Source organism: Phalangium opilio, unplaced genomic scaffold (genome assembly GCF_054372755.1).
Source record: "Phalangium opilio isolate 3A_F unplaced genomic scaffold, DU_Popi_V2 ptg000017l_1, whole genome shotgun sequence".
NCBI classification, from domain to species: domain Eukaryota; kingdom Metazoa; phylum Arthropoda; class Arachnida; order Opiliones; family Phalangiidae; genus Phalangium; species Phalangium opilio.
In genome coordinates this window covers 6,828,912-6,839,590 of record NW_028324151.1, presented here as the reverse complement: position 1 = coordinate 6,839,590, position 10,679 = coordinate 6,828,912, and the positions used below count along the sequence as shown (strand labels likewise).

General features: G+C 35.6%; 1 protein-coding gene across 1 annotated transcript; it reads right to left on the bottom strand.

Moving 5' to 3' along the window:
• Positions 1-4,336: 4,336 nt before the first annotated feature.
• On the bottom strand, positions 4,337-10,551 carry LOC149702801 (uncharacterized). The gene is made up of 9 exons (XM_089866709.1): positions 10,260-10,551; positions 9,082-9,121; positions 8,936-9,012; positions 8,808-8,880; positions 8,580-8,744; positions 8,316-8,484; positions 8,037-8,254; positions 7,583-7,896; positions 4,337-7,193 (listed from the first exon to the last, which is right to left on the bottom strand). Exons 1-9 carry the CDS (start codon positions 10,307-10,309, stop codon positions 6,995-6,997), a joined length of 1,305 nt encoding a protein of 434 aa, XP_089722835.1. The 5' UTR covers positions 10,310-10,551; the 3' UTR covers positions 4,337-6,994.
• Positions 10,552-10,679: the final 128 nt, after the last annotated feature.

Below are 10,679 nucleotides of genomic sequence, written 5' to 3'. Positions count from 1 at the left end.
TCAATATACTTCAATGATAAATCAACTAACAGTTACTAGAAGTGTAAGGATAAAAGGGCCTCTCAGCATATACTAGTTTCAGCAGTCAAGTCGTGATACTATTTTGGAAGTGCCTCCTAACATTGTACTTAGTAGCATAATTCATGAAATCAGAAGTGAGATGAGACTGGAAGTACTGAGCTAACCAAATTCTTCACTCGGCGAAAGTGAATATTCTTGATAACACACCAACGGTTGGCCCTCTAGTAACGGTTTCAGAATTTCCCCTCCAAAACGTGAGACGCTCGCGGTGGTAGACGGCCGAACTAGATTCAAGCACCCACGTCCGTGTTTCGCCGCTTTAGGTTGAGGGGAAGGGGGTAAGAAATGTTTTTGGAACTCGACCAATTTTTTTCTCTGAAGCGTAGGCGCGATTGAAGCGGCGTAAAATCCTCAAATTTGTTCACTAATGCCAGGATCTATTTCCAATGCTAGAGCCCTTCACTTCTAGTCTCATCTCACTTCTGATGAAATTAATCTTTAAATTATTTCTTAGTGTTTTTGATGTAAATGGCACTGTCCTACTAAAAATATCGGTATCGGTTGAAGTATCGGGTTTTTGTATCATAGTGAGTAAACATCGGTATCGGTTCCTGTTTGCACCGGTATCGGATTAAGCCGAGTATCGGCAATCTCTAGATTAAACTGATACCATCCGCAATTGGACCTAACACCCCAACAGGTTGAATAATCAGTGAAATAAAAATGTCAAAATCCGAAGTGCGTAATTTTTGATACCCCACACTAAAATAAGGATAACTGAAACGTACCTGTACTTGAAGAAGTTAGACTGTCTGTTCTCGAATATGTTCAAACTCATTGCTTATTCTTCAGTATGGCCGATAATTAAAGCACAGAATATTTTGATTATCTTTAATGTAAAAAAATCAATAACTAATGATTGTTAACTAATATGTTGGTCGAAGACTAACTAAATTTAATTATGGTGTAAATTATTTTTGTAATAACATTAATTATTTTATCCCACCTTGAGATACTAGCGTAAATATAGGCGGGCATTTAATTTCTGTTTAGAAACTGGAATTAATTTTAATTATAACACTCTTAGCTTAATAATCTATCACACTCTTGTTTTACAAACCTTTATTACTGATCGTTCTGTAATGCGAGGAAGTCATTATTGGGCGTACAGTCCCTAAGTTCACACTTTCCAAAAGTAATAGAAAATATTTCACTTACTATTTGCTGTGGTTTTCTATTGTGATATGCGCAATTACTTCCTTATAGTTATTTTAGAAAACCTTAGTATGACATTAGCCCTAATGCCTTGTTCAAGTACAGCGCGTTCTCTGTGGTTTATACGAGTAGTAGTTTAATATTTTCATTTGTTTGTGTGCAGAATTGAATAAAATATATAAGTTCAATATTGCACAAGCAAACTCCCGTTACGCTTTTGGTAAAGTAAGAGGGAAATTGGTTTTTCGTTGGTTTTCAGTGCGGGTTTAACAAACGTGGGCACGCATGGCAAGGTTTAATTTAAAGTCTCAGAATGTTTTTTTAAATTGCAAAGTCCCAAGACGTCAGATTTATGTTGGAAACGCTATAGTACCACTACGTGAAAATAACCAATACAAATTTAAAAATATATGAAAAGCCGAGGTATTAGGCCCATATAATCGAAAAACTTTACTACTTAAACATTTTTCGCTCGAATTGTTTAAACTGAATTGCAGGGCTCGTACTTAAAAGAAATTCGCTGAATTTTCAGGGTTACCATATTCTATATTATTATGTAAGATGGCGTCTAAACTCTAAGTAGGAGGCCTCCGATATATTAGTATGGTATTGACACGGTTCAATTCATAATAAGTACCAATATTCATAATTTTAAGGAAAATACTGAAGCAGATAACATTAGCGGCGGCATTTACCAACATGGTGGCCAAACCTTTGGGCTCATATTTTCAATATTTTAGCACGATTTCCACACAGTTTTACTTATAAAACGTGCCAATTTTCATACTTTTCCAACAAAAGGGTGGGATATACTCTACCTTGCATTTCCGGCAGCCATTTTTCAACATGGTGGCCAAATTATCAAACACAGAGATATAATATTTTACTATTTATGTGCGTATCTTCTATGAGCAGTTCCCCGAAAAGCTATCTTCGAAATAACAACCGTGATTCCATACAAACAGCGGTATTGTTCGGAACTGCTGTTTTAGAAATAGCCACTGTTGTTTTGAGAAATAGCCGTTTTTAGCTCGAGTTTTGAACAATTCTTAACCCTACAGATTACGTTACTTATTAAGTACAACAACCTAACCTTACCTAATACTATTCAGACTAGAATAAGAGTACCTAAACTGACCCTACTAATGGGGTTCAAGACTTTTTGATACAGGTAACCAAGATTAACCAGAATTAACGCAAAAAATTTTTTTTTTGGAAAAGTGCACTTCGGACATTTTTTCAAGTTACTCTAAACTTCCGATTAGTTGTAGGACAAAATATCTCTAGAGGTGAATTATGTGTTTGAAGGTGATCTACAATTGAAGCCTAATTACGTGTTAACAGAAGAAAATAGGGGAAGTGGGTAGCCGTAGCCTTGAGCCATACAAGTCGTCCAGTGATTCTCACTTACAATGGTCGATTCCCCTACCACCCTTAAAATTTGAATCTGGCCAATCGGCGCGAAGCATAAAATAGTACCAGATTTTATTGCGAACGCCACCATGTAGCGAACTGTGGAACTAACCTGTGTAGTCTGCTTATATTTCTGCTGTGCTTCAGTTTGAGTTAGGGTTACGTCAGGCAACGGGTTAATGCGGATATTGGTTTAATTAAGGACGAAAATTCGGTTATTTAATAAAATGAATGTCGTTAAGAGTACGCAGTGTGATTTAACGTACAAGGAAACTACCGATAAGAAAACTCAGGCTGTGTTGAAAGGAAAAGTAAGATCTACCCAAACCAATCCCAATGTTAAAAATCAAACTACAACAACTTGGATACAACTTTATTACTTTGAACTCTTCCCTATCACAGTTTAAAACTTCGGACAAGTTAATTTTTTCCCTGGAACTTCGAAATACAATTGTATTTAAAAATAAAGACATATTTTAAAATAAGTTATGAATTTAGTACTTACCACTCGATTCCAGCCTCTGCCATTCTGCCTGAGTGCCTCACTGCCTCTAGCAGACGCCTCTAGTCAGTTGGAAGGCGTAGGACCGTACTGTCCACAGAATCACGTCACTCGTGTGTTAATGCGCGTAAAAATCCTATCTCTCTTCACCCCCACGGGGAGGGAAATGACGCGAAAAATCCGTAAACGGGACGCCTCGCGAAGTTGCCCAAGCTACCCACTTCCCCTATTTTCTTCTGATTCCATGTAATCTAATTTGTGGTTTTCGTAATTAAGTCTATGAAATGAGAAATATTTATTTAAATGGAAATTTGATTATATTTTTGATGATATATAAAGTGGTTGTTTATTTCATACTTGACATTCACGGCGCGATCCAAAAACTCCCTGGTAAAAATGTATTTCAAAGCTTGATTCTTCATATCCCATGTTTCCTGCAATAAGGGTTTAAAACTTTTAAATTTTGCTAAAGAAATTGCGAATTAAAATAGACGAACATATTACCGCAATTGTTCCATAATTGCCTGGAAATGGTTGAGCATGTCTGAAATGTATAAAATAATTTAAGGGTTGCATGTATTTGAAGTCCTTAAAATTTTTTGGATTCATTTCTGTACAAAGGTGTTGAAGTTCATGCAAAATCTCCTTCAGAGATTTTGAGGTCAAATAAGGGGTGGGGCTTTTTCGAGGGGTCGATCATTCGTGAAATCCCGTACGCTACCCGCGAAATCCAACTTAAGAAATCCGAAATCATTGCTGATTTCGAAATCTGATAAAAATCCAAAATCAGTAACGAAATCACAAAATCCGACGAAATCACGGGGAAAATCTCAAAATCCGAGGAAATCACGCTAAAAACCTCAAAATGCAACGAAATCACGGGGAATATCGCAAAATCCGACGGAATTAGGGGAAAAATCTGTAAATTCGATGAAATCCATTGAATTTTATCGAATTCTGAAATTAAACAAAATCCAATGAAATCCGATGAAAACAATCCTGTGAAACCAAATTGGATTTTGAAATCCCGTACACTTTTTCCAAAACGTCCGACCCCTCGGTGGTCATCTTTTCATTCTTTATTATTTGTTTTATCGTAGATTTGATAATAACTCTAATAGCTATCGCTATTTTGATAGGTAATAATACATTGACAATCTTTTAGATAGAAAAAAGCTCTTTGAAAAAGGCTGAGATAGGGGCACAATTTGAAGAACCGCTAAGGTACCCGCAAAGCATTTTAACCTACCGGTATTTGAAGAAACTGGACTTCCTATATTCATATTTCATCAGACTCATTGCTAATTTCTTCTATTTGTTACTCATTAGCGGATAGTTAGCTCGTATGTTATGCAAAAGAAACTGAGCGTTCCTTTCGGTTGGAATAACAAGAATAATAGGTCGTTTAATATTTAAGAGCGTGCTTTATTTAATCGATTGCTAATTAAATATTTATAGAAATGGAATAGTGGTAGTAGAGTTTATATTTTCCATAAAATCAGACTTGGATAAGCATGGAAAGAACTCAATATCGAGTTCCGGAATGGTACGTGTCAAAAATCAATAGTTAGGCTATTTTCTCAATCGTAATAACGTTAAATCACGATAATGTGAAAATGAACAATTAGAAAAAGACGTATACATTTTGTAATTAAAGTCCATAAAAAGGATATATCATTTAGTTTCTACTTCTGCAAGCTATTAAATTAACTTTTATTATTTACAGAGCCATAATTAGTTCAAATCGATAAAAATAAAACTACTCCAATCTAAACTAGGTTTTCTACACTTCAATGTTGTTCTTGTAAAAGCTATTATATTTACTTTTAAAGTTGAGATACTTTATCACTTATCGAGATAAGTTTCGATCAAATCGATAAAAACGAAACTGAATTAAGCTTTATACACTGCAGCTAGTGATCATGCAAAGTTTGAAAATAAAATTTCCTCGAATTTTCCAGGTTTACAATAAATTTCCGTGATTATTTTCCATAATAGCAATACATAATTGACGATTAAAATAATAAATATCAATAATATTTATCAAATTATTTAAGAAAAACCTGTGTTAAGGGGGATGTCTAGCGTTTTGAAGTAATAAAGGCAAATTTTCTTGAACTAAATACAAGATAACTAAATAAGATAGAACATCGCGGTTTGTTTTAAAAATAAATATAATGTCTATTGTAGCGATTGATATAGTTTTGAAAATGTTTTAAGTATAATTACTATTCGTTAATTTTAATTTAAAATAAAGAACTCCCTGAACTGGAATCTCCAGTTCTAAACACTCCAATTGTCAGCGGTCCGTACCGAGGCTTTGTAGCGAATGATTCGCTTTGGTGACTCTAGCTTAAATATATTTAAATTAAATGCGAAATTTGCAATCCGAAGCCAGCTTTTCAGGTTTTCTAAAGATGGAACCACTATGTATGAGTTGGCTTTTGATATAAACCTTATCTCAACCCTGGCCGAGTTCTTGGCCTTCCTGTCAATCATTCGTCCACGCCCTTGTATAACCCCATGCTCCCCAAATTTTACCGTCATATTATCATTCTCTACACCGTCTTTCTATTGAATGGGGGGGAGATTTCTTTTTGAATAGGCTATTCTTGTGTATATAGAGCTTTTACGTGTGTATCCTTTCTCGAAGGTGGGTGAATTTTGTAGCTATTCATATATGGTTTGATAGATACCAACTATTTCTCAAACCCCCACCCCCATCTTCTTTGTCCTGTTGGGGATTAACCTTTGCTGGTTTTTCTAGGAAGATTTCGACAGTCTTACCCTTCATTATTTTGGTTCCATAGAAATAGTTTCGCCTGCATTAGTATCTTAGACTGTCACCATGAAGTTTATTTAGACATGATATTTTTCGCACCTCCCCCAAACCGCCCTTCTCAAGAGACGATTTTTCGAGCCATCTATATTTTCGGTTGGGCAAAACAAAAATGTAAAGTGCTGCCTATAGTGCCTTATCTGCGTACTTCAAATCGCTAGACTTCCCCTTAACTAAAACCGTATAGTCAAAGTTTATATAGGACGAGTAATGAAGGCTGCGAATAAAGTCGATACACTGATATATATATACTAACGGCAAAGTGCCACAACGTTGTCCATTAGACCTACATTTTTTATTTTATTTTATTATTTTTTTTTTTTTTACTTTTTGGACCACTCTTTTAGTAGATATCAACATGGTATCCCAAAGGCCATAAGCTCCCTCTATAGGATATAGCCTAAATTAATATTAATTAAGTATTAATTAAAAGTAATGACGTTATTCCGTAAAATAATTTTTACATTTCCGGCTGCTTGATTTTAGTTGAAGGAAAAAATATTTTGAATAGTCCACTTTTGACAAGACATTTTTCAACTTACTTTTGATACTGAACTTAAAGCATTACGTTTCATCAGGGACAGATTTAATTTTAGAAGTAGGAATGGAGAAGAGAGTGATGTAGGCGCGCCTTATAGTCCCGGACCCCCTTCCCCGGGAAGGGGGGTCGGGGACGTGGGGTATGAAAGAAGAGGCGGGTCATAGCGACAGAGGGAAAAAGGAACTACGTCAGCAACGTCATCAAAACGTAGTTAAGTGAGCCAATAAGATAATTTAAACTTTTCGTTACGTGTTGGAGGGAAGGGCTCTATACTGGGCTATAAGTCGGACTGAAGTAAATACTAACCGTTCTCCATTCCTACTTCTAAAATCAAATCTATCCCTGGTTTCATCAAGATGACAATTATTCGAATGATTTCAAGAATCTAATACCCAAACTTAAATATGCGTACTGAATAGAAAAAAAAATAAAGTTTCTCCATCGGCATATGCGTTCAGCATATTTAGAATATTATTTCAAGTGTCGTGAATATTGCTGATACAACAGCTAGCGCAAGTAGAAGATAAAATGGTGGTGTCATTTGAAATACGGTCATTTCGGATACGCTTTCTTGCGGTTTCACCCAAGTTACGTATTCAAGCGGATGGACGAAACCGAAATCCATATAAGCGAAAGGCTTGTGCTCAAAATACGGAAAGACGCTGAAATTTAAAAAGTAATAAGTAGAACGAAATTATATCAATATTATCATTAGTTCATAAGATATGTTTCATAAGCTTGTACTGGTTACTGAGAGCTTGTAATGAAGTGACGTACTTGAAACGTCATAGATTCTTGTAAAGAGACGCCTGGTGAGGTGTGGTCAAAGGCTTAGTGCAGACTAACTAGGAAGATGGAGATGCAAAACCGCGTCTATCACGAACTAGCCCTCAGAATGGCTCTAGCATTATGAAGTATTGGAAGTGTGACGTATATGTAACATATCTTATACTTTTAAGATATTATGAAAGATGGTAATTATTAAGAAAACGGGTGCTAATGTAACTTGGTTGAAGGACTATCCCTAATTGTGTAGGGGTTGTACTCCTACCTTATTTGACCAATTTCCCGGGTTTCTGGGCTTTTATTTCTGAATGATGCGTTGTAAATGATGTGAAGATAATCGGTGTGAATTTCGTCCGAAATGTAGAGTCCTCCCATGCTTGAGATTATTTCTTTCGTCTCATCATCTCCCGTCAGCACTTCTCCGATTACCCAAGTCAGGTAGGTTTTGCTGATGATTAGAACCGACTCGCCAGACAGGACATCCATATATCCGTCTAATTCTAACAGATCCATTAGAGTACAGAAATTGTCCTCTGTCAGACTGTAGAACCACTTATTTACACCTTCATCACCAGTAGCCTGAAAATGATTACTTTTGAATTATTTGATGCAAACTACTTTGCAAGAAACATGAAGGAAACAGCAAATTGGTTAACTTTAATATTATGAATATAGTTCAAGTTGGAGTCATTTTCAATCTTTAATGACGATAATTTTACCAAAATCTTAAGATATTCGTGGACAGAGCCTCCTTCGATTATTTTTGGTTTTAATTTGGACTTCATTACGTCTTCTAATGAGTCAAGTGTGTCGTATGTCTCTGTGGTAAACTCTGATCTCAAGAAACATCCCAAAAAGAATAAAATGATCGTAACGCTAATCAACCAAACTGAATAAATCAATCGAACAGTAACGTCCGGTTTAATACTTGGAATCGCTGCGAAAAATCAATAAGTTACAAGTGATTGTATATTTTTTGGTATTGGGATGTCGCTCACGTTCAGCGCATAGCAATGACGTGTTGTTCCACATGTTATTCAACATAAGATTCACAAACTTCTTGATAATTCGCTTCGGAGACCATATGTGGAATCGACGTCTGAGAATCCAATGAAATGTCAGGATTGCCGAGATTAAAATTACTGACGTGGTCAATAACGTAACGACCTATTTGAATATTTTCAATACTGTTTTAGGGTACAACCGGAATTTTGTGCTTATAACTGTTCTTAGCATTATTAAATTAGGATATAATCCTTCACCTGCAAATTAATGGCTAAAAATGAGAGAGTAGTTGAGACAATTTTTTTTGGTGGACCAGTTACAATGACGGTGCTACTGGTATCAAAGGGCGAGGAAGGTGTAAATACACCTTTCAGTTTTTCAAAGAATGAACTCTGAACAGGAAAAGTTATGACGTGTTTATCCTTTAAAATAATGGTTAAATTAAAATTTCTCATTTCACAAAATTTTAAAGGTATGAATAATACATAGAAATCCATTGGTGAATCGAATATTTTGACGATGTCCAAGTAACTTATTTTATGGTCTTCGAAATTAATTCTTCGAGAGAAAATATATATTGTAAAAGTAACTGCCTAATGAAAGAAATTCCTACTTGACATTGCAGGCACGTTCTAAATACTCCTTGGTGTAGCTGTATTTTAAAGCCTGATTGCTCATGCTCCATGTCTCCTGCAATAAGGGTTTAAAACTTATGCAATTTTGCTAAAGAAACAGCGAATATAGTGATGAACATATTACAGCAATTGTCCCATAATTGGTTGGAAATGGTTCAGCGTACCTGAAATGTATCAAAAAATTTCTTGAGTTCTACTTATGTATTAGTTGCATACAATCACCATATTTTTTATGATTTATCGATGTAAAAAGGCATCGAAGTCATTTTAGGTCTTTCAGAGGCTTGGAAGTTTTAAAAACCAAATTCTCGTAAAAAACAAATCTTCCCCATCACCATTTCCTTTTCAGAAATGAACTGATAATTGCAACTACCTGTGCCACTAATCTGGGTACGTTAACTGATGAGGGCTTTATTTCAACAATAACAATAAGTTAGCGCATAGATGCGGTCAGTTGCCAATGATTCAACGGGACGCAAAGCTTCACATAATTTCGCCATCACAGCGTCACCGCGTTGCTGATCAACCGTACCTTTGTAACATTGTCAACGGCGCCCTTAATATTCAGGTCACCGACTTCTTTGATCTTAATCTTTCTTCATACACGTAATCACAAAAAGGCATAAAAATATCAATAGATACTCGCGCGTACCCGGTACTCCCAGCAACACTTCACTTACAGGGTAGGGAATGATTTAAACACCCTTCCTACCGCTATTTTTGACCTTCCTGGGATAAAATTCACTGCGCTCTGAGTTAGCGGCGCTGTTTCACCTTAATTCACAACCTACCATATTTGATCAAATAAATGTATGATTTTTTTATTTTTTCTGTATATAATATCATATTTGAACTTTTGTATGTGTTTCTACTTCACACAAGCGAAGTTTTTCATAAGTCCATGGGGCTTCAACACCCTTTAACTCATGTTGATCTTATATAAATAAATAAAGTGGTTTTTCAGTGTGAATTTTAAAGTTCATTAGTAATTCGATCTCAAAAAAACTTTGTAGTCTTAATAAGATAAGAGAGTTAAAAGTTGGGATGTAGGTACACCAGCGTTTACTTGAATGACCTATTCTCAAAACAGTCTTTCAAAATCAACTTTCATAGATAACAACATAACAGGTCGGGTTCCGAATGGATTCGTTTTAAAACTGACTGTTTTAACTTTCGCTGTTTTGAGGTATTAGGCCTAAATTGACAATCTTTAATATAAAAAACCGCTGTTTTGAAAAAGGGCTCCGATAGGAGACACAATTTGACGAACCGCTGAGGTACCCACAAACCTTTTAAACGTACCGGTATTTGAAGAAACTTGATGGTCTATACTCAAATTTAATCTGATTCATTGCTAATTTCTTCAGTTGGTCTTCGTTAGCGGAAAGTTGGTGCGGATGCTTTGATAAAGATACTGAGCGTTCTTTTTGGTTTGAATAACAAGAATGATAAGTCGTTTTATATTTCACTGCGTGCTTAACTTAATTCGGTAGTTGGTTAAATATGTATAAAAATGCAATAGTAGGTTAAGTTAAAAAGTAACTGTTCATGCTGCTGTGCTTTTACTAAATTAACTGTTATATGGGTCTAGTGCACACTAAAAGCGAATAACAAACTTAGATATGCATGGAAACGACTCTATTTCGAGTCCCGGTATGGTACGTGCGGAAAGTCGATAGTCGCCTACTCAATCCTAATAACGTTTAATCACGATAATGTAAA

What these genes read in the sequence shown, in the direction of transcription:
- LOC149702801 (XM_089866709.1), bottom strand. Translation starts at nt 10,309, where the DNA reads ATGAATCAGATTAAATTTGAGTATAGACCATCAAGTTTCTTCAAATAC. An exon ending in TTTTAGCCATTAATTTGCAG is followed by an intron (nt 8,485 to 8,579) that starts GTGAAGGATTAT and finishes ATATTCAAATAG; the next exon opens with GTCGTTACGTTATTGACCAC. An exon ending in CGGGAAATTGGTCAAATAAG is followed by an intron (nt 7,194 to 7,582) that starts GTAGGAGTACAA and finishes TTTAAATTTCAG; the next exon opens with CGTCTTTCCGTATTTTGAGC.